This window comes from Eurypyga helias, unplaced genomic scaffold, assembly GCF_000690775.1.
Source record: "Eurypyga helias isolate BGI_N326 unplaced genomic scaffold, ASM69077v1 scaffold7227, whole genome shotgun sequence".
NCBI lineage: Eukaryota > Metazoa > Chordata > Aves > Eurypygiformes > Eurypygidae > Eurypyga > Eurypyga helias.
The window spans coordinates 54,383-77,423 of record NW_010261036.1 but is presented as its reverse complement, the minus strand read 5'-3'; the positions used below and the strand labels follow the sequence as shown (position 1 = coordinate 77,423).

Here is a 23,041-nt window from a genome sequence, read left to right as displayed (position 1 = left end):
CCACTTGAATTCCACAGCATTAACATTCCAATTCAATATGCAGGTACTGCAGAAACCAAATATTACCTTTACAAGAGAGGAAGAAAAAACATCCTGTATGCCTAACCTTCCTTCACAGCAAATTTTCCTTCTGCACCCCTCCCTCCTGGTTTTTTTGTGGTTTTTTTTTTTTCCCCTGCTTTTCTTTTTAGAGGGGAAAAAAAAAAAAAGAATAATACATCAAGGGCAAGACTTCTGAAATTTAAAAAGCAAACTTAACACACATGCTAAGTTTAAATTCTCTCCTGACTAGTAAGTGTGGACCTCCCTTTAGCATGGAGCATGACCCGCCGCCTTCTCAAGAACAAGGACAGAGAACGATTAGAAAGTTGAATGTGTGCAGCACTAGTGCAAGAAGTTATGACTAGTATAGATAATAGTTAATTCTGCTGGTATCTTTTTTTTTTATTATGCAAAAGCACTCATTACTACTAATCTGAATTCATGGTGTAATCCATTGATTTTTCAGTACTTAAAAGCAGGTAACTATGTGCTTGTGAAAACTGACCATTTATCTTTTAAAAGGCTTTCTATAAAATCTTCAAATTCCATACCATGAAATTCAAGGTCTGACTCCTTAAGTAACCTGGGTTTTACCAAGTTCTGGCTGGAAGCGACTGAATCTCTTAGGAGTATACTTTGGGACCTACATATAAACTTTTAACTGTATCACGTTACACAGCAAAGAATGGTGGTGAATTACACAAGGAAGTGATAAAGCAAGCAAGTTTTATACAGGTGAAAGCCATGACAGGATGCAGGTCAAATGGAGCTCACCACTTAAAGATTACAAAAAGACTGTGCCCAAAATCCTTTGGGTAATCTATGAGCCTCAGAGAAAATGACCAGTATGGCTCAAATATTGAGAATAGCTTGCGTTTTCAAGGCTTGACTTACAAAAAGAGAAGCAGTATCTTCCATATTCAAATAGAAACAAAGATCAAAGCTGACTAATCAATTAAATGACTCAAGTAAAGCTCGTTCAATGCACAATATAAAGGAAAATACAATTTTGCAAGCCTGTGTCATTCCACAGACTTCTTGACTACCTCTATATTGTGCACAACGAAACGTTTTCAGAGTACAGCATGGGAGAGGGTTGACATAGCAGAGAATTCAGAATGCTAGCTAAAAAGAAATCATGTAGTTAGTGCAAGAGATTGGCAGAATGCAGAAACATCAGTGATGCTCTGAAGAAGGGAAGATTTTTGGTGTGTAATATTAGGAAAAACATCATGGCACACCGGACAAGAAAAAGCAGAAAATTTATTAGAATAAAACTGGACAGGAGTATCTTGCCGAAAAAAATAGAAAGCAATTGAATTCACCACAGATACTTCAGCTGATGACACCTGGCAGTGACATCAAACTGGAGACTGAAAGGGGAAGGAATTTGAAAGAAGACAACTTTCTCAGCTGCAGGAAAGAGCACAGGTGAGAAGATGTACCTAAATGCTCATCTTACAGTACGGTAATGCAGTCGACATCACACAGGTGTGGCCTACTACAGCCAGGCACAGTGGGATGAAATAAAATGAACTGATGGCAGAATCAAAAATGGATTTTCTGGTATGAAAGTAAAACCTGATTCAGTGTAATACATTTTCCTCATATGCAGCTGCTTTAACGCTTAAATGTTCTTACGAAAAGATGTACCAACACTTTACTTGCACAGGGATAAAAGACACAGCACTGTGTGCAAAACTGTGTGCTTGTCGGGTGCTCCTCTCCCACAAGAGTTCTACAGAACAACTAAATAAGTAAAATGTGTGAAGCTAAACTCCAGGCTGCACAACAACCAATGCTGAGAACTAAAATAACACAACTACAAACTTTATCCACCATCTTGCTGGGAACCCTTACATACTACCCTTCTCAACCACCCTTTTCTATCAACACTGCTACATTAAAAAGAAAACCAAACGGAATATTTTGTTACTGTTGGTATTGAGAACTATTAAAAAGTATTTGATTAAGTTTTTAAATCAATATTATAATCATTTAGTGCACAATCATGCACGTTTAACAGTCAATTTAACTCATCTGGTATCTCCCACAACCAACACAATACGCAAGAAACAACTGCTGGGAATTGTTTCAGATGCTCTAAAGTATGTTAATTTCCAAAGCAAAATGACTTGTGCTGTGAATTTTAACGCACTTGAAAGCCTGTACTTTCTCTCGTTCTGGAGCACAAATTTTGCATGTCTGAAGAGCTGTGATTCATCTTAAGAAAACCCATCTTGTGTTAAATGGAATGGAAACTGGACTAAGTGGTCAAATGACAAGTACATTCATATTCAAGCTGTATTATAAATGCATGTACAGTAATTTACGTCTCTCATCTACCACAAAAGGCTCTTGATAAGCAGGTAATTTGCTAAATGGACTCCTTTATCCAAGTATTCGAAGGGCGTTACAAGAAAAATCTGCAGAGGCATTAATGTGACGTAAAGGTCAAGCATTGTGACATACCTTTCAAATAATCCCGCCTAACTTGCGATATGATGAGGAGGCTGCTGGCAGCACTGTTCAGTGTGAAGCCCTTGATGTGGGTCTCAGCACTAAAAGAAGCAGACATTTAGAAAGGAATTACTGACATGCTTCTGATACGATAATAAATGGTTGAGCACCAAGGTGAAATTATAAAAACTACTGTTCGTATGTTAAAAATATTGCTGCAAAATATCGACCTGGAGACAGCTTTTGTGTTATCCTGTCAATGGTTATAGAAGGATAATTTTTTTTTGCATTCTGACAGATGACAAAGTTGGAAGTGAGCAACAAAAGAAACAAAGTACAAGATTTTTTTTAAACAATCGGTTCAGATTCTTGAATGCTGACATATTAGATGACTAAAATAACTGCATGCCCTGCATTGTTCTGTTGTATCCTAAGCTGGATACTTTTTCTTCTTTTTTCAATAGTCACCATAATTATAAAATGTAAAACTATTCTTTCAGCAATAAAAATGAAACATTTATTTTCAGCACTGTATATTTTAAACATAAACTAAAGCATATTATGAACTAACACCATATCATTTGGTTGATTAATTTTCAAATTTCTGTCACCTAGATGTATACAGGTTTTAAAATGAACATACTGCATTTGCTGCCTTAGCCTCGTTCAAATTGTATTTCACTTATCAATTCTTTATCTCCTGTAATACAAAACTTCACATACCTATAGCAAACAGAATCTTTAATAACACTGCCAAAGCTTTTCTAACACACTGGAAATTAGTCAAGAGAGACTACCCAGCAATCCCACTGATCTTCACTGCAAGATGTTCCCGTTCCTAAATGACACACAGCCACATTTTTAATATAGAAGGATAACTTTACAAATGTTCATTTCTAGATTACAAAATCTCTACACAGAAAAGGGGGGCATTGCCATTTACCATATCAGCAATCAAGATAAACCTCCCTGATCATCTTGTGGCAAACAACTGAGCAGCCTACCTACTTGAACTTAGAGGCTGAGCGGATTGGGAGGTAAGCAGGGTCATTGCTAAATTATTCTCCTCAATCCCAAGAAAATCCTTCACATCGCACACAATATGACTATCCTCTCAGTCACTTTCAGCCTCCCAGGCTCACAAATGCAGTCACTGGACTCGGGATTTTCTTACTCTCCCAACCAATCCTCTTAATCCCTGCCTAAGCACCCACTGCTCAGTTCCGCCTTTTTTTTTTTTCCCCTTTGTCCCATCTGTCAAAGCCCTTAAATCAACAATTCATGCATGAGACTGTAAATTACATATAACAAAGGATTTACTTTCTCCATCTTCCAATCTTTAGTGTGATTAAATAGATGTTAGCTACTATTACAGAACTAATCCATCATTCCAATACTCCTAAATTTCTATTTAAAACTTCTTGGAGTAAATGCAGTAAATACTCCCCAATACCATGCCAGAATGCCAAAGCAAGAAGACTTAGGTTGACCAACAGATCAGTAACCTTCTGGGGTTTGGGTTTTTTCAAATGCAGAGCAGCAGTACTATTTCCCTCTACCACATCACTTTCTCATGGAAGCTTCTCCGTTCTGACGACGAGAAGGAAGTTTTAAAATAATCTGACCTTTTTACATAAAAAAATTACTTGTTTTATTGCCTGTGCTAATACACGATGGTCTCTAAGTATTATTTAAATTTCAAATTTGACTTCAAGCAGAGGAAAAAGATGTTAGTTTATAGAAATGAAGGGAGCTTTCCTGTATTTTATGAAAATATTAGGAGTTGCACAAGTTTCAGGCCACTGCACACATTTAGGCTTTGTAGGAGTAATCTTTTTGTAATATGAGGTTGGTAAAACTGTCAAGCCTGCAGAAATGTGTGCGAAACATAGATTTGCTATTTCTCAACCATGTGTACACACACAATCACTTTCTCTCTTTCAGTGAATAATTTACAACTTAGACTTTTGAAAATGCTTCATGTAAGCATGATTTTGTTACTAGAAAAAAGATACACAGATAAACACTGTGAACATTGCCAACACGGGGCATTTTCTACCTTGACCCAACAGCGAGCTATTACAGGCTGCTTACAATGTCATTATTTGGCGTGTCTATTCTACAGGGTGGAGTATGAGAGTTCTGAAAAGCACAGGAGTTATGATGGTTGGCTTTGACCAGTGACCAGGAATCAACCCCTTATTAAATCTTATTTTCTTTTTTCCTAAATATCTCAAGGTTCAGAGCCTTAGTCCTTTAAAACACATCTCCAACTCTTTCAGTCTTTAAAATTTTTTGTTCTTTTTTGTTTTTTCCTGCATTTTGAATTCACATACTAAACCACTTATCTCAAGTGGGAATTCCGAATCATTGAAGTACCAAGAAGAAACCACCACCTTCTTTCTGCAAATCACTCCTGGTAACAAGCAATCCTCTGTACATCTTCCTTACACGGGCCTCTGAGCTGCAGAGCAGGGAAGCCATCAATGCATGTACAGATCTTCAGCACCAAATTTCAAACTTCTACCCTGAAGATTCTTTCGATACATCTCTCAATACATGAATATTTTCTGTGAATGTTAACAAACTGCCTAAATTTTATCAACATTCTTCGTACTTCTAAAACACATCCTATCCATCTTCTATTTATCAGTTACTTCCATTTCAGGGAGCTTAACTTGAGAAACTGTTTCAGTTTTTCCTTGATATAAGCCAAATATCCCTCAAGCACAGACATTCCTTATCATAAAGCCCAGTTACTGAGACCTATTTGAAAAAACATTATTTGTTCTTCTGAATGCAGAACTCAAATACTTTTTCAATGAAAGACATTTCTTTGGTCTAAACACTGTTAAAGAAAACATGAAAATAATAAGCATCATCTTACACTATACTGTCCCGGACATCAAAAACTAAGTCGACTGCAAAAATTACTAGATTATTATAGAGCCCCCTGCATCATGTCAGTTACCTACAGGCACTTGCAAATTCACTGTATTCTGCCAGGTGACACACTTGATGACAACCACTGTTCTTGTTTTAGCTGTAGAAACTGAGAGACTTCTGTTTTTGTTGTTCCTACCTCTACACCAATGAGCAGCAACACTTTTAACCTGAAGCCTATAATCTGACCAGAGCACACATTATAGGCAATAATTAACGCAAGTGGTGTACCATACAACTCACTAAAGGTTAACGTGATTCTGGCGATTCTAATAATACGTGACAGCAGGTTGGATTTATTTCAGAAGGGCAGGAGCTGGATCTAAGGTTTATGGTCATCTCCTAGCCACTGGCATCGCAGACAAACGTACCATTTTGCATCTGGCAGGCAGCCAGCTGCCAGGGAGTGTGGGTAGGGTAGGACAGCAGCAGGGGTGGGCATGGAGGGGAAGGCTCACGGGCAGTTAAGTGAAGGAATCTTGTCTGTTTGGATATTACTCTAAAGAGGAAAAGGCAGACTGCCAGAAGGGTAGACTTTCAGTCCTGATGCCAAGTACATTTGTTGATACTGTTAGTTGAAATGAGTTATCAGCACCACACAATGTCACTCTGGTATGTTTTTAATATACAGCATACTGCTCTATGTAACACGGGTGTCTGCCTTACCATAACTCCCAACTACCAGTGTTGAACTGCTTTCCCATAAGGACTTACATGAAAATGATCCAGATATTATTTTAAAATGACCCCTGCTAAAAAGTTAAAATCCCCCAAGCACAGAAAAACCTTACATGTGTTTCACTTCAATGGCTTCTTCAAGACAATTCTTGGTTAACAGCGCTTTTATAAGGATGTCATACAAACTATCAGGAAACTTATTCTTCTCTTGCGTTTTCAGGAAAACATTGTAGGCTTCTAAAAAAGAAAAAAGCCAAAATGAAACGTCATTGCAACGATGCTGATCACAGAAACAACTCACCTATTCATTGAAAAGGTCTGTCTTAAAACTACTTACCCTCTGCTTACATCTTTGAGCACAAAGCTGTTGGTGACTGCTTGTTCAAAACTGCTTGTATACAAAATGAACGGACACATACCTCCATTATTGCTGTTTTTCTGAATGTGGCTGTTGCTTAAATACCAACAAAGCTGGTTATAAGGGGAAGACTCAGGATTTTTCATGCAACACCTAATTCTGGGGTATACAGTTACAGTGCCTGGTGCATGATCACAACAGCATTTTAACAAATAATATAGGAGGTGATTCCAATATGGGGAGATCAAATTATTTGGCTACGACAAGATTTATACAAAACATACAATTTACAAATATACAGATATTTAACAAGTAAACTACGCTGCATTTGTTTGACTGATTAACAGTTTTATTTCATGCATTCACAATAACTGTCAGTGTATGAAAAGATGTTACCAAAAAGGGGGAAAAAATGATAAGCACACTTTTCAGTCATTTATTTTTCTGAAACAAGATTATGCAGCTATAAACATGCAGCTAAAGCTGCTATCCAGACTGTAACATATGCTAGAAAGCTGTGTTAAGAACCACAAATCATCTTTTACATCTGAAGTGTCACTGCATGTTTCGTTTCATGAAACTCAAAAAATAATCCCTTTGCTAATTCAAATCACAGCCACAATAACCTTTAAAACTTTTCAGAAATACTTGGACTATCATTACAAATTTCACAGCTAAGGGTTTTTTTTTTTTTCTAATACTTTGAAAGTAAAGATGATGACAACTCATTTGAATCTTACTGTCACAAGAAGCATCACACTAATAGCATTTACTACAGTGTGCTGCAGAAATTTAAGCTGGCATTCCCCAAACCAAAACTGTAGGTGTGCCTTTTGGTTTGAATATTAAAGTTCTTCAACCAAAGCGTATACATACAAGCCTCCTGAAATGTAGGCACAAAATTGTCTACGCATATTTGTTATTTACAACACACAAGTTAAAAATGAGAATTATCATTGCCATCCATAATCTAGTTTGGATGCTTGGAGCATATATGAACAGGGATAAAGGATAAGAATACCAAAGTAAAAACGAAATCCACTACTGTGCATGAGACTTTCATGTATATGAGAGAGACAAGAGACGTGAGACCCATGGAGAGAGAATATGACTGATGTCTGACATTACAGTACTGATTGCATTGTCAACCAGAAGACCAATAAAACAACCACAGGACTGCAAAAGAAAGGTCTTGTAATCCACCACATTTACTTATAGGTCTGAGGTTAAAGTTTGGGCTGTTGCAACATGCTGCACTCTCTTGCCTGTTCAGATGCTGAACACCAGCATTCAGAGTGTTTACACTTAAATTTAGTGGGAAAGATTTTCTTCCACTTCTCTGAAATCTGAGGCACCAGTAGACTAGCAATCACAGTCAGCCATAACAAAAACCCTTTCACTGGTATATCTATTACAAGCGTAACTAATTATTTCATCCTGTGTTTGAATATTGCTTTCCATCAGTTGGATAGAGAAACAGACCTTGCCACCAGTGGACATGATTTCTAGCATACGTTACCATCAACTACCCCAGTCCACAAACTATTTCTAAAAGGGAATATATTTAAATCTTTTTTTGTAATGACTAGTTCAATGAAAAAGTAAAAATCTCTGTATTACTTTTTCCTTTACTAGGATGTTTTGTGGTGCATGTCACTCCTGACCTCAGAATGATTATCCTATTCAGATCTTAACTTTAATTTGCATCAGTGCAGGTAGCATGTTTGAAGTGTAACTAGATGAGTCTTGAATTGAGACATATGCCCTATCGGGTATGATCAGCTTATTACTTCTTCAGATGTCATCTAAAATAACTAAAGTATATCAGCATTCAAAAGACAGTTCTTGGTTTCAAAATCATATTGTGTTGTACTAGCTATTTCAGGTAGAAAGATTTGTTAGAAAAGTGACAACTTGCCAAAAAAGTCTCACTTCAAGACAGTCAAATTTGTTTCAGTAATTGCAACTGTTTGGGCTATGTGTAACATGATCCCCTAGAGTAAAGTTCTCACACAGAAGAATCAAGATAAAAATGAAAATACGACTTTGCATAGATCATGCACTTCAGAGAACAGATTTTGAAAATCCCTCCATGTCAGAGCTGGTAAATTCATTAAATAAGTAACATAACTAGATTAAGTTAAATCTTTTTCCTATGAAAAAGCTTATATTTTGCCCTATTACAGTCACATCAACAGTACATTACACTGTTATATAAAACTGACAGCTTACATTTTTTAAATTTTTTTTTTTTTTTAAAGACAAAGAGAAACTGTTTCCCAGTAAGAGGAATTGTTTCCCAACATTTGTCTTTTTTTTTTCCCTTAATTCCCAACAGACTCAGACCACCTCCTTCTCAAATACTGCACCTTTAATAAAAGAATACACAGGAATAATTTACTGATAAATTCAGTATCAAATGTCATCATAGACTGTTAGTAGTTGTATGTTATATTTTTGTCTTAAATTAGTCTCCCTGCAAGGTCCAAGGCATATTCAGTTTCCTCCTGCTCCCCACTTGATCATTTAAGATATGAAACGCACAGGATACACTTCTATGAATTATGTTATGAAATAATATAGAATAATTTTGCCTGGCTTTCAGTGAAAAGTACTTCTGTCTCATGTTTTCTTTTGATTCCCAAAATTTAGAAGCATGAAGAATTTCCTGAAAGCAGTAATTTTATTTCTGCCATAATACATGATTCTTAATTTCATATGCGATTGTGCTCCCTGTGTACAGAATACCCAGACTCTATAGGGTCCTTTCACCAACAACAGAAGTTAACTATGTGAAAGACTGACAGATTCTTCTTTTAAAAACTCAAAAGCGTAGAGATCTCTGTTCAACCTGTTAAAAATACTAACAACACTCAGAGAGGAAAACAACTAGATATCATGTATTTATAAAATCTTCCTCATTTAGCAAGAAGAGGTTTAAAGAAATGATTTTATTTTCTAATCTGCTTTCAAGTGAGATACCTGGTTACCTGTCATAGTATAAGTAAAAAAAAAAAAAAGATTTCCAGAATATTCAAATGCTCTGCACCTTGGCAAATGCCAGAAATGGAATTATTTCCTCCCCACCCTGGAAGGCACAGTAATGCTAGTTCCGCCCCTGTGACTCTGCTTTGGGATGAGATGGGTAGGAATGGATTTGCACTGATTTACACTCAGACTGAGCCAAAGGAACTGCACTAAGTACACTCCTCCTTTCTATATACAAATGACAATACCCATGCACAAGTTAGTCCTGGTTTTACCCGAGTCAGGGAAGTTTGCACAGAAGAGCTATTAATTTTTCATAGCAGAATTGATCTGAAATGATCTTTGAATAAGGCCATTTTATTTACAGGGTGGCACAGTGAGCTGTGAGGACACAGATTTGATCTTTGTTCACAGCCTGTGTATTTCTTTGGGGGTGGAGGAGCAACAGGAGGAAAAGTTAACAAATTCTATAGGGAAACACTGACAGCTTCAACTTTGGCTGTGAAGAAGTTAAAGGCACTAAGCAACACACTAAATCCTACCTTCAAATCGAAATCGAAATAAACACCCTTGCAACACCAACAAGTAGAAAACAGACTAACAGATAAAAGCCAGAGAGGAAGCAAGCAATAATTATCTCCATATCATGGTCCCATCTCATTCAATCTCATCTAATGAATTTATTTGCCAAATATATAGCCTAAATAAGGTACCTGAAGTATATTTTGGAACAAATTCCGATATTAAGACTTCAACAGCAGGGGCAAATACAAAAACCTCTGAACAAATACTGTTAATAGGTAACTGCCTTCTCATAAACATGTCCCAGCTATTTCACTCCATATTAAACTTTATTCTCACTACACTTCTCATGTCTCACACCATAAAGCTTGTGACCAAACAACTAGATTTTCTGAGAACCATAAAAATGGTAATATTAGCACCAATCCTGTACATAAATTTAGTTTCTGGTTTTTAATGGAAACATTTAAAAGTCTAGAACGTGATGTTAACCCACAGTATAAAGTGAACTACAGACCAGCCATAATTCAGTAATTTTAAAATTGGCAACTTCACCACAGACTGGCTTTCAAACATGCATTTAAAAGTCAGGATTTCGAGTGACATTTTAAATAATTTAGCATATCCTTCTCGTATCAGCTTCTGAAGCAGAACACTGGCAGGTAACGTCAGTGTGTACCTTTCCTAACATAATACCAAACCAGCAAAAAGCAGCAGGAAGCGTCTGTTGCCCCGTAGTTAATCAGAATCTTAAAATTAATGTTGAAGGGGTAAAAACCCAGTGGTTTTCAGTTTACCTTTTGCATTGTTTTTCTTGCAAAGCACCCTTATTCTTCTTTCTTCCCCACCAGAACCAAAACTTCTGGTATCTTCATATGTAACCTTTAAAACAAAATTGTTGAAGTTACTGTAATGCTATCTGTTGACATCTTGAAATGGAAAGAAACACATTCAAAAGCTAGGAAAGTTAAACTCCAATTACCTTAGGTACCTCAAACGGAACAACCTGACCATTTTTCTCAAATATATCAGCCAGCAAGGCTAGTGTTTTCTCACGAGGAACAACATTTTCTTCTTGAATTTTAGTCCAAACAGCTTCAGCCTTTCCCCAGTCAGCATTGTTCTCTGAAACAAGATTAAAATCTTTAAATAAAAGCACATTTAGAGTATACAAACATAAAGTGATTAAAGAAATGTACCTTTGGAAAATAATTCATCAATTAATTACGTACTGCTGTTTCACGTGATCATCAGCGTGAAAAATTCTAAAATACTTTTAATACACAAAGGATACCAGAAGATACAAACAAGAAAAAACCCGAAAAGGATGGTATGAATTTTCAAATGAATGAGAAATCCACTCAAAACTATTGCAGAAGTGTTCTTCCTAGCTCATCAGTTCTAATATTCTTGATTGTTAATCGCAAAACAATTACAAAAAATTTTAAATTATTACAAAACATTAACATTCTAAGGTACCCCTTTTAAATTTTATTCTGAAACTCTTGAAATTAAATCCTCTGGTTATGTTGCTACTTAGAGCATCTACACCCCAGAATTTCACCCCTTTCAAGTAAAAGTAGAGTTCTACACCTTCAGGCTCTAATTTCACCAAGAAAAAATAAAAAAGCACATCCAAAAACAGCAAAAGGTAGTTTCTTGAAAAGCTTAATGAATTGCTATCAAATTCACAGGATAATTCCACCGCTTTGGACAAGAACAGCAATTTGTGTACGTTACACTGCACAATACTGCAAACAAACAGAAAACTGGACTTTGTGACAGAAAACAGTTAATTACTATTTAACTACATAGAGCAGGTGGGTTTTCTGTGTCTCCTACCATAAGTCACCACAACAGCACTGACTTTGGTTGTAGGTCCTACTGAGAGGAACCTAACCCCAACATCTGCTCATGACAATCTGTTCCTTCCACGGTTTAAGCCAGAATCCCAGAAACGAAGGGATGCAAGGGAAGAAGGCAGAGTCAGAAGGCCAATGACGGAATCAATCGTTCACACGGCAGTATCTCAGCCTGTAACCGCAGCTTTCCTTCTGCTCTTCCATTAAGGAACTTCAGCTGTTCTGTAGCTTAGGCTCCACTGGACTAAGTCATAACACACGGAAGCAGCACTTGGATATTCTCTAGAATTGTCGTAAAGTCGGTATTTCAATGCAGCGTGTAATGCTTTGCAAGCAGTACTGCAATGCAGTACTGAAACACTACAGTGCAGTATTCTCTTCTGTCCAGTAGCAGCACGGGTTTAGGAAAACACAAGGATATGTAACTGGGCTGGCTCAAGATCCAAGCCCTCTTTCAGCAAGGTTCTGGCACCACTTCAACTTTTTAGAAGCAACAGCAACCACGGTGACTAGCCTAAGTCTAATAAAAACACTGGTTTTAAATACTCAATACTGCACATAACATTTTAAAGCAGATTACTATGGCAGTTGACAGAGTAGGACAGAGAATGTCTTAACTCTTTTTTCATGTGTTTGACACATGTGGGGCCACATCTACAACACTGTGTCCAGTTCTGGGCTCCATAACTGTAAAAGATGCTGGCAGCTGGTGCAAACTCGGCCATCAAGGCAGACAGGGGGCTGAAGCAGGTGAAGAGAGGAGTTGAAGATGATGAGTTCTGGCCAACCTGGAGAAAAGCAGGCTAGCAGGTAACTGAAGACAGCAATTAGATCCCCTAACTGACAGTCACAAAGAAGAGCAAGTCAGTCTCTCCTTGGAAGTGCACAGCAAAAAACGAAAAGTGATGGTTAAAAGTTGCGGCAGTGGAGTATCTGAGGATGATCAAATCCTGAAACAGGTTGCCCAGGGAGGCTGACTTCCACTCCTGCAGGCACTCAAAACTTTACTAGACAAGGACATGAGCTGATCTCACTGAAGTTGTCCTAGTCTGGGAAAGGGCTAGGCCTAAAACTCCCAAGGCTCTCTCCAGTATAAATTATTCTGTGATACTACAAAAATCAAATGCATTGTGTTGAACATTTTTGATCACAGCTTGGACAACATGGTAGATTCCTTCTTTTATAGGTTTAAAATCAAAGTTCTGGCTTAGGTGCACAATGATAACTCTCTACTTGTGCTTGGGGCAGCTTTGATTGGAATGTGCATGGTTTTTGTCTTTTATGGTGACAGAAACACACAAACATTTTCCGCTGCTCTGAGTAGATGAAATTGGTTTTGTCTTTTGAAAGAAGACTGAAGATTTTCCATGACAGAACTTGATAAATTGTATCTTCTTAGACCCTCTTCCTAGCAGGCACACTGTCAGACTTGGTCACTGCCAGAGGTGAACAGGATGAGTGGAGAAATAGGAAGGCTCCCTGTTGAGACAAGATTGCTATACAGGCCCTGGTGACTTTTGATGGTGAACCAGTACGTGCAAAGCCAGAATTGGGCAATACTAGAATTCAGTTTTGAAGCTTTCTGAGGCTGTTCAGAATATGAAAACCAACAACGTTTTTGAGGGGTTTTTGGTCATACTTTTTGGTGGAAGTACTTATCCCTTCTGCTTGTGGTTAAGTGCAATGGGGAAGAAGCATATGAGAAGAAAAAAGGGAGTTTGAATAGTATTTTATTTATCATTAAAATATTGCTAGTTCTAGTCAACCAAACAAGGGGAACAACCCAAAATTACTGCAAGCTCAAACACTAATTTCCCCATGACCAAATATATTAAATTGCTGTAATGGCTCATTTTTTTAATATATATATATATATACACACACACACACTACTGAAGTATATAGCAATCCCTGTAATGCTCTATGTCCCAATTTACTAGTCAGTGCTCTTCACACAAAATGTTTTGCCAAGACTTTAAAATAACTAGTAAAGTTTTCAAAATTTTTATTATGTATAATAAAGTATGATACACTGAATAATAAAACCAGCACAGACTAGAGGAAAAAAAAAAAATGAAATGAAAACCACTGTACATTAACCCTACGCTAAGTATGTAGCATAGAAATGAACTTTTAATTTTAAAAAACGTTCCATTCCTATAAATGATGCAGTAGTTAGGTTGTGGCTGCTGAAGAATAGGTAGATTTTTAAAAAATGCACCTTTGCAAACCAGGTCCAATTACAGGAGACTCCAGATCTTTATCAGTTACGAAGTTGTAACAAATGAGCAGTTTTCTTCTTTAAGCATATATATTAAAACCCAAAACAGAGTAAACTTTCAATTAGGACACAAGACAATTGGATTGGAAGACTTGTACTATATAAGTTTTATGTAAGCGTTGCAGTCTGCAGATAAAAGACCATGTGTACTTGCCCCCTGCAAGATACCTCAGAAACAGCGTCCAGGCTAACTGCTTATCAGGATAAAACTCTTCAATTCAGGATTATTTCCTGTCTCCAGCCACAAAAGAAGACAAATTACAACATGAAAAAGGATCACAAGCTCACTTACCACACAGTTGAAGCAGGTAGTAGTACATCTCATCTCTATCACATTCAAATAGATTTTGAGTTAATTCTACCAAGTGTTCCAAAGCGTCCATCTTTAAAAAGAATGAAGAATACCATTGTACCTCAGCCAAACAATTATTTTGCTATATATGTGCACTTACATGCTGTGTGCATTCAGCTAAAATAATATTTCTGTTTAAGTATACACCAGCATTTACACAGAGCATTAAGTTCACCTCATCAGCCTGTCACACGTCTTTTCACAAACATAAAAATCAAGCAATCAAATATTTCAAAACAATTTTTCATGGAATATAATGACAGTTACTTAGCAGATATCATACAAGCTACGTACCTGATTATTTGCTATACACTTTTTTGCAAACCACTGCAACCTTCCAGAGTGTGCTCTCAAGCCGGGAGTCTGTAAAATATTTGCACAAGAAACACACTATTTCACACAGAACATTGTAAGGAAATGTAGACATAATACATGCACTCATAATAAAGGTTCATAGTTCTTCTTTTGTATTTTTTTGAAACCTGAATTTTTTGAAACCTCGAGACCATAAGTTCAGAAATAATCAAGCTAGAGAAACTCAAAACTTGAATTCATTTTATTCAAGACTTTTTTCCTTTTTGGTTGAACGCTGCCAATAGAGTTGATTTAAAATACACTTCAGATATTTAACATTTCAGTTTCTTTACTATCACCACAGTAATTGAGTAATATTGCTCTTACCCACGATAACAATTTGCATTACTCATGGCAAAAATTACACCAAATGTTTCCAAACTATCTTCACAATGAAATGCTCATATTCAACACCACTACAGTGTCTTAAGAACTAGAAAACCATGCCTCTCAAACGCAACGCCTGCATTCGGTACCTCTTCTCTCCTAACATTCACCACTTCCTTACAACTATAAATACCTACAAACAACAGTGGTTTTAGATATCAACTTCTCTTGCTTGGTAAGAAAAAAAAGGAATTCACAGAGCAGTAACTGTTACAACTGTATCATGGCTGCCAATGCAGATGCCAGGTACACTAAGAAAGGCAATTCCTGCCCTAGAACAAAGGCTTGCTCTTAAGTGCATGTACACCAAGGGACAATAGTTAACGTGCCACAGTTTTCTGTTATTGGTTTTCCTTGGTTTGATGAACCTTTGCTTATTCATTCCTCTGTAGTTTCGAGTGGACAACAGCTACAGAATACACATTCTCAGAACAGTTTCAATCCTTGGAAACTCCATCTGGTACAGACTACCACGTGGTACCTTCTCAGCACCACAGACCAAAATAAAAATATCTGTTCCTTCACTTAAATACATATAGGAAAATTCAAAGTTCTTAAAGAAAAAAGTTACAGGCATGCTAGTACTTACATCTGACGTTATCGAAAAAAAAAGTCATACAGAACACCTGTGAGCAAAGCATCCATCATTTATTTTCACCTCTCACATTCCCTTTCCCACAGAGTACTTAAATTTTTTCTTTATCCTCCCTTGTTTTAGCACAAGGATCATTTACAGAGAAGATTCATTTCAGGTACCCAGACTCACATTCATATAGCTCAAAGCAATTCTAAGGAAATGCCTGTTCATCCCTACAGAGAAACAAGTGTTTTGTCTCTTGAAGACTTTTAGCTGTTAATATTATAAGTCCTCTCTACTGTTTCAACATGAAGTGCAACTTCCAAAATTTAAACACTACTTAACATAAAAAAGGCATTTTGAACAAAACCTGTTGTCTTTGAGTCTCAGTTCCAAAACAGTGGAAGCAAATACCACTGAAAAAGTCAATTTACCTTCTTTATTTTTAACACAGATAATTTCCTTTTCCTGTATTCTCCAAGCACAGAATTACTATGATCACATCTTTCTGAAATAATTCAGCGCACACCAGAAAACCAGCATGTAAAACTTCAGCCAAAACTACTAAAATCTGCTAAATATATTGGAAACAGTGATCTGCAGAGTAAATGTTAGGCCACACAATCCCATCAATCATCCAAACCATTTTGTGCAATCATTGTAAGGTTTTTAAAAAATACGACATTAACCCCGCAGTTCTTCAACATGGAGCATCTTCTTTGTGTGTTTAACTGTACTATAAAAATAGTCTCAACCCAAAAGGTTACAGAAAAATAGTGGCTTCTCAAGTATTCAGAAGTGGTATATATAACGGTTGTGCCTTCCAGGAACCTGCTTTTTTTCCTCCACAATTATTTATGTCTATAGGTACCTGTTCAGTGCTTTTTTAAGAGCTACCAAGCAGTTTCACATAAAATATGCTGAGAAGTAAGTCAAGAATTAACGTCTTATACAACAAGCTCTTGGAAATGAAAAAGAAAAAAGTATGTCCCCTGCATTTGTAGCTAATCCTCTTTAGGACATGGTAAAATTCAAATGCTGAATTCACTTACAACTTCCAATATCATTGCTGATCCGAATGCCAATGAACTCAACAGCTCCAAAGCTACAAACTTTTTATAGTAAATCCTTTCCTGTTCAGGAATGATTGATGTGTCTGTCACTACAAGGACAGCTGAGTTATACAACAGATATCCTTGTGCTTCATTTTGAAATTGAGAAGTGTTTTCACATACTGCAGGTCTCAATCATCAAAAGAACATCTAGGTCAGATTAACTAAATCTCCAGGGCTTGCCTGATAGTCCATATTTGTAGCTTATCCCCTACCATCTTAGGGAATTTTAAACATTGCATTTAGCAGGAAGCAGACTTTCTACAATAAAGCAGACTACTATACAGAATCAAAAATGTAATGAATAAAAAAATTAAGTAAAAACCTGCTGGTCTAATTACTCTTCCAAATTCTCATTTATTACTTTGATATTGTTTGAATGGACTAAAAAAAAATCTATTATTAAATTAAAACAAACAAACAAACAAATCCCCCAAAACCCATGCTAAGACTTAAGATATTCACTGCTTTAAAGAATGAAACAACTACTGAGGACTCAAAAAATTAATGCAGAATATAAACTAAACAGGAAGGCTTTTTGGCTTTTACATTCTCTTGGAATATAAAACAGTTGTACTGTACCAACCCAAAAGTTCATCTAGCTTGTTATCCTCTCTCTAACAGTGACTATAGGAGCATATGGAATGACAGAACACCCAGCAATACTTCCGCATTCGTGCTCTTTTGGTCTCCAACTACCTGAGGTTCAGTGGGTCACACTGATTCTCGTAAGTGATTTCTCTTCCATGAGCTTTTCTTGTTGCACTGGGACACTCTAAGATTTATCATTCATAAGATCTTTTGTCAAAGGGTTGCCTCAACTACCTTCTCCAGAAAACAACAAAAATATTTTTTGTATGTTTTCAGCCTAGCTTCTACTAGCTTCATTTGAAGTCCCTAGATTTTGTATTGGAAGACAAGGCACAACTCTCTATCCTCTCAATTTAATATTAATTTAATGAGTGGTATATATAATAATTCCTCTTCCACTGTTTCTTCTCCAGACTAAGCAGAGCTCCACACGTGACTTTTGATCGCATCTGTTACTGTCTTTCTGAGGCTCAGCATAAAACCCTACACTAATTTACACACTGATCCTATACCTTCACACACAGAAAGGAGAAGTAACCAGAAGGAAAAAGAAAAAAGCTGCATCTTCAGAAGAACCTTTGCCAAGCAGCATTCAAAAATCACATGAACGCAACAGCTGTAGCATGGTGAAAGCATTTGATTTGTTCTCCTTCCTAGAAACAGGCACTTCAGACAGGTGTCTCCAATCACCAGGAGAATGTATGCTGTATTAACACTTGTATCTGAGCTAATTTCTATCTAGTAGAGCTGAAAGAGAACACATTGTCTGGGAAAATACTGAATTGCCAGAGCCATCTATTTGGCGTTTTCCCATATTTTTAAATACTGATAGAAACATTCAAGTAAGTTTTGTGTACATTAGCATTCTGTACCTATTACAGCTAATAGACCAATACCATTTTTTAAAAAGTTAAGTAATTCACAGAAGACATATGGAAAATACTTATTTACTTCTATCTGATTGCCTAAAGCAACCTTTCTCTCTTTAAACACAAAACTTAGAGGGAAAAAAACCAGCACAAAAACCAACATACAGACCAGAAGCCCTGTGGTATTGTTTAAAAGACGTCTTTTAGAATGTTGAGAATGTCCCAAAAGAATACCACTTCTGCTCTAGCTGGCTTAGGATGTGTAATTATCTATTCATTTGGCATATATGTGACCCAAGATGGATGACTTGTTGAACCTTTCAACACTGCATTTCCCCAAATTCCTACTGTGCAGTGGTTGGCTGAATAATTGTTACATTTTCTGGACAACTTATTCTATCCTTTTACAGTATAAGTTCACTGTAACACACCAATTCTAACCATTCAAGTTTAACTCTGCCCTCCTTAAGTGTTTTATGTTTTCTCCTAAATCCTTACATTTTCTGCCCAAAGTTCAATCTTTTCTTCGGGAAACATTCTACTATAATCACAAATCCAAACATATTGGAAAGAAACAGCCAAATTTTATAAATGCTATACATGCTGCATTTTCTGATGGTATTTTTTGGACAGGTAGATCCATTCATTCCTCTCTCTGCAGCTGAAGGAGCCAGTAATAATAAGAGACAGCTAATGCTGCTAAAGGAAGAAGAATGTTTCATGATGAGTTACATCAGCAGCCACAACAGACTTATGTTACCAGTACCAGAACCAGTTACTGAGATTTAGATGCCAAAGCAATGTCTTGCAAGAAAATGCGTTACTCCTCCAAACAGACAGCCTTGAACAGACAGCTATAAGAACTGATGTATGTCATTTTTAACAGCTCGCTCTAACATAAGCATCATTGAAAATAGAACATTTGATGGGAAGTTGTTAATTTAAAGACAGATTTTTCCCTGATTCCACAAAAATGTCTATGAAAATCTCACAAAATCCATGCAGCTTCAATGAAGCCTGGGATATTTTTACATGGCAACTTACTTGAATAAAGTTTTTTAACATATAAACACTGTATGTAAGCATGAACCTTCCCCTATATTAAAACTCCTGGCAGAAGTCCTCAGTTCTACTAAGCAGTAGGTGTAATTAAAAGAATATACAGATACAAAGGTTTTGTACTTTAGGCAGCCATCTCAGTGTAGCTGACAGATGAGATGGTTAAAATTGCTTGCATTTCCGTTACATTTTTGCCTCTTATTGAATACTCTTTCACCTTCAAATAGCAATACCATAGTTCTTAAAAAGTACTAAAACGTTTATATTAAGACTATTTTTTAAACAACCCTAAATCACTGTTCATATGTATGAAACAAGTATACCCCTTTGTTCTATTTCTTCTATTACACTCTCCACAGCATAATGTAAGTGAAGTACCTTAGTGGGATATACAGAAAATACAGAAGACTGTTCTGATTACCGGCTCTGAACACACCAACTTTTATGCAACGGTCGAGAGGTTTATAAAAGATGCAGCTTTGAAGACTGAGGGACCTGGAAACAATCTGTGCATCAAAAAGCATTTTTCCTGTTGCAATCATATCAGCTATCTAATAAAACACATTTCTCTCTAGCTCAGCTCTTCCTTAAGTACCGTACTACCAGGATAACCCTAGAGCTACATGTGTATATGCACCAGAAGTATACAAGTTCATTTTCCACCTTGAAAGAAGTTTAGCTCTTGTGGATTTAAAATTCTTTGTTGATGGCTCAGAAAGATATCCTCATTCACTTTATTCCTGAACAAAAGAAAGCCTTGCTAACTGCTCACAACTAAGATGGGATTTCTCTTAAAAAAAAAAAAGAAAAGAGCAATGACTAAACACACCCCAACCCCATAATACTGGCTTGTTTAATGAGAAGCTCATCTGAAACATCTGGAGACTTGCACAACTTGCTGGGCAAGGGACAGCTGTATGAAAGCTTGACCACAATTACATGTGAACCTTCAACACGACTACATTTCATGTTTGATAATGAGGTCAAATACTCCAGTGCCGCATCAGAGTTTTGAGAACCATGAGATGCTCCACTGCAAGTTATACCTTCAAAACCTACCCAATTATAGGTGTTGGGTTGGGTTTTTTTTTGGTTGTTGTTTGTTTGCTGTGTTTGGTTTTTTTCTTCCTGAAGCCTCAAAGCTTCTGTCAATTACATAGTTCACTGACTTTACCAACACAATTTGTATCTGTTGAGTAAATACTCATGATTTTATTTATTTCACTTATAAACAGGAATATATGCTGCTGTACACTAGGCAGACATAGAGAAAAATGTAAAGAAAATTGATTATTTTCCAAAACCACCAAAATAAAAATAGGAAAGAGCTTTACAACTTTACTCCTGACAACTGAGATTGATGTATGTTTAAGTACTATTGGACTATCCTACGTTTATCAGTAAGATTTCCAAGAGAAATTATGCAGTACTGTTATAAAAAAAATCATTAGACAATAAGAGAACTTCACAGCAATAACCACACTGGAAGAAAAGGTGACATCCAAAATATGCAAAAAACCATCCTCAAAACAAAATCTTCAAGGATGTTCTAGACTCACAACACAGCAAAAATTTTCTCTTTACATTGGAATGTGTTTTTATGTTGTATAATGAAACAAAAAAGCATTATAAAACTCAGTAGTATCTTCCCTCTAACACAAAGTCCCTGGAGCTAAGCAAACGCACAGCTCTCACCATGATCCCACATTCCAAACACATTACACCCCTCTCACTTTCTGGAAGGAATTTGTTCAGTAGACATCTCCAAATTTACTTATTTGAAACATACTCCTTTCCTTTAAGAAAGCCGTATTTAAGAACTTCTAAATAATGTGCACTGAACTAGTAAGCACCCCATTTTTTTATTAACCCACATACACACATGCATAGGTACAAATTCCAACTTCACTAATAGATGTATCAGAGTCCAGTTTCATAAGAAGTAATGCTTTTATTAGACTAATAGGACTCAGTAGTAAGAAAAAAAATTAATCTTTTCCTGTAATTATAGGGCTTGCTTGCCTAAAAGCTCTTCATCCTTTCCACTCCCTCTCAGCTGTATACAGTTACTCTAATAAAAGCTATTACACCCCCTACAAACTACTCCTCAATCTCAGACCGCCGTTATCGAATACCATTTGCATTCTGCATTCACAAACATTTAAATTTTGTTCTAATTTTCCTCATCAGGACCAAAATAAGTCTTTGTAGGTAAATTAAGACACTAGATATAACCATCATTAAATTACACATTAAAGAAACTCTAAATCCTGCTGTCACAAATCAAGAAACCATCTTCTCCTAGTAGTTTATCTCCAGCATAAAATCAGCAAGACTCAATTTTATGATGTAGACTCTTAAAAAAAGCAATCTGGATGAAAGAAGGTTGTAATCTCTCAATATCGAGTAGAAATATTCTCTCATTGTTTTTATGGCAGATTAAATCCAATGGCAACTAGTATCTTGAGGTCTGCTGACAGTGGATGTCACAATTCTTTGCTTAAATCTATTTACCTCCCGAATTAACCTGACATCTGTTGATAGATATATTCCTGTACACTAAACTCACCCAAAACAGTTCTTTTGTCAGGTCTTGAATTTCAGCAGCAAATGCCTTTTCTTGCATTTATTCACATTGGAACACATTTCATTGAAATATTTCACAACAATTTGTACCCTCAAGTCTTCACATAAATGTCTTAAGATATGTGAGATATGGTTATGATATATTTAACTGTTAAATATAAATATTTAGTATGAGAGCAAGATGAGGAAAGTTATCACACAATTAAAATCCAACTAAAAGAATTCTGACTCCATGCATTATGCATTGCCATTTTCAAGGGAGGCTCCTCTTGTAGTAGCAAACTTGTACAGGTTGGTCTTCTACTAAAAAATTTTGCCATACAGTTCTGAGATATTTCCCTGTATCCCAAACACAGTAAACATCTCTGTCTTCATTCCCAGTAAAATTATAAACAAGAGCTTTTACACTTTCATTGAGGGAAGAATTTTAAATTTAAAAGCTGATGTGATTTGAACTGGAAAGATTTCAAGAATCATCTGCCCAACAGCAAAAAGAGCTGAACATCTCTACCAACTCCTAGTTCCTATCAGAGGACTCCATAAGCCCCTCACTAAAAACACCAGTGACCTGATACCCTTTTTTAACATGGTGCCTGTTTTGGTTTTTTTCAGAAGTATTTTGTTGTCCAATGAAATGCAGATTAAGGTGTCATGATTTTATCAATACAGTGCAGAAATAGATTTAACACCAGTTTAAACCCTTGCATACTTTAGCCAAAGTATGGCTAAAGGTGTAAATGAAAACATGGTTTAGACTTCTGCTAAACAGATTTATAGAAGGGCTTGCTTGAACGCCTGCCGCAGGACTGTTACAGTTCTTAATGGTACATGTCTTAGTAACTCTACCAGAAAAGCCAAGCGTGGACACGGGCTTAATTACATGCAGATTCAGAGAGTATTTTGATAATTGCACTCAGCATGAATAATAAATGAAGGAAAAAGGGTGAGTCTAGAAATACTCGGCCATCAGGCAGGTAAAACAGCTGCAAGTATGAAATCCCAGGGCAGAATCCACAGATG

The 23,041-nt window shown here is 36.5% G+C and overlaps 1 protein-coding gene across 1 annotated transcript in view; it reads right to left on the bottom strand.

The window, feature by feature from the left end:
* Positions 1–23,041, bottom strand: part of LRPPRC (leucine-rich pentatricopeptide repeat containing) — a 79,674-nt gene that overhangs the window by 13,000 nt on the left and 43,633 nt on the right. Inside the window, exons 25-30 of the mRNA XM_010155217.1 lie at positions 14,781–14,849; positions 14,427–14,517; positions 10,974–11,116; positions 10,789–10,873; positions 6,237–6,360; positions 2,515–2,603 (exon numbers count right to left, since the gene is read on the bottom strand). Coding sequence (XP_010153519.1) covers positions 2,515–2,603; positions 6,237–6,360; positions 10,789–10,873; positions 10,974–11,116; positions 14,427–14,517; positions 14,781–14,849 — 601 coding nt within the window. The remainder of the gene's footprint in view (positions 1–2,514; positions 2,604–6,236; positions 6,361–10,788; positions 10,874–10,973; positions 11,117–14,426; positions 14,518–14,780; positions 14,850–23,041) is intronic.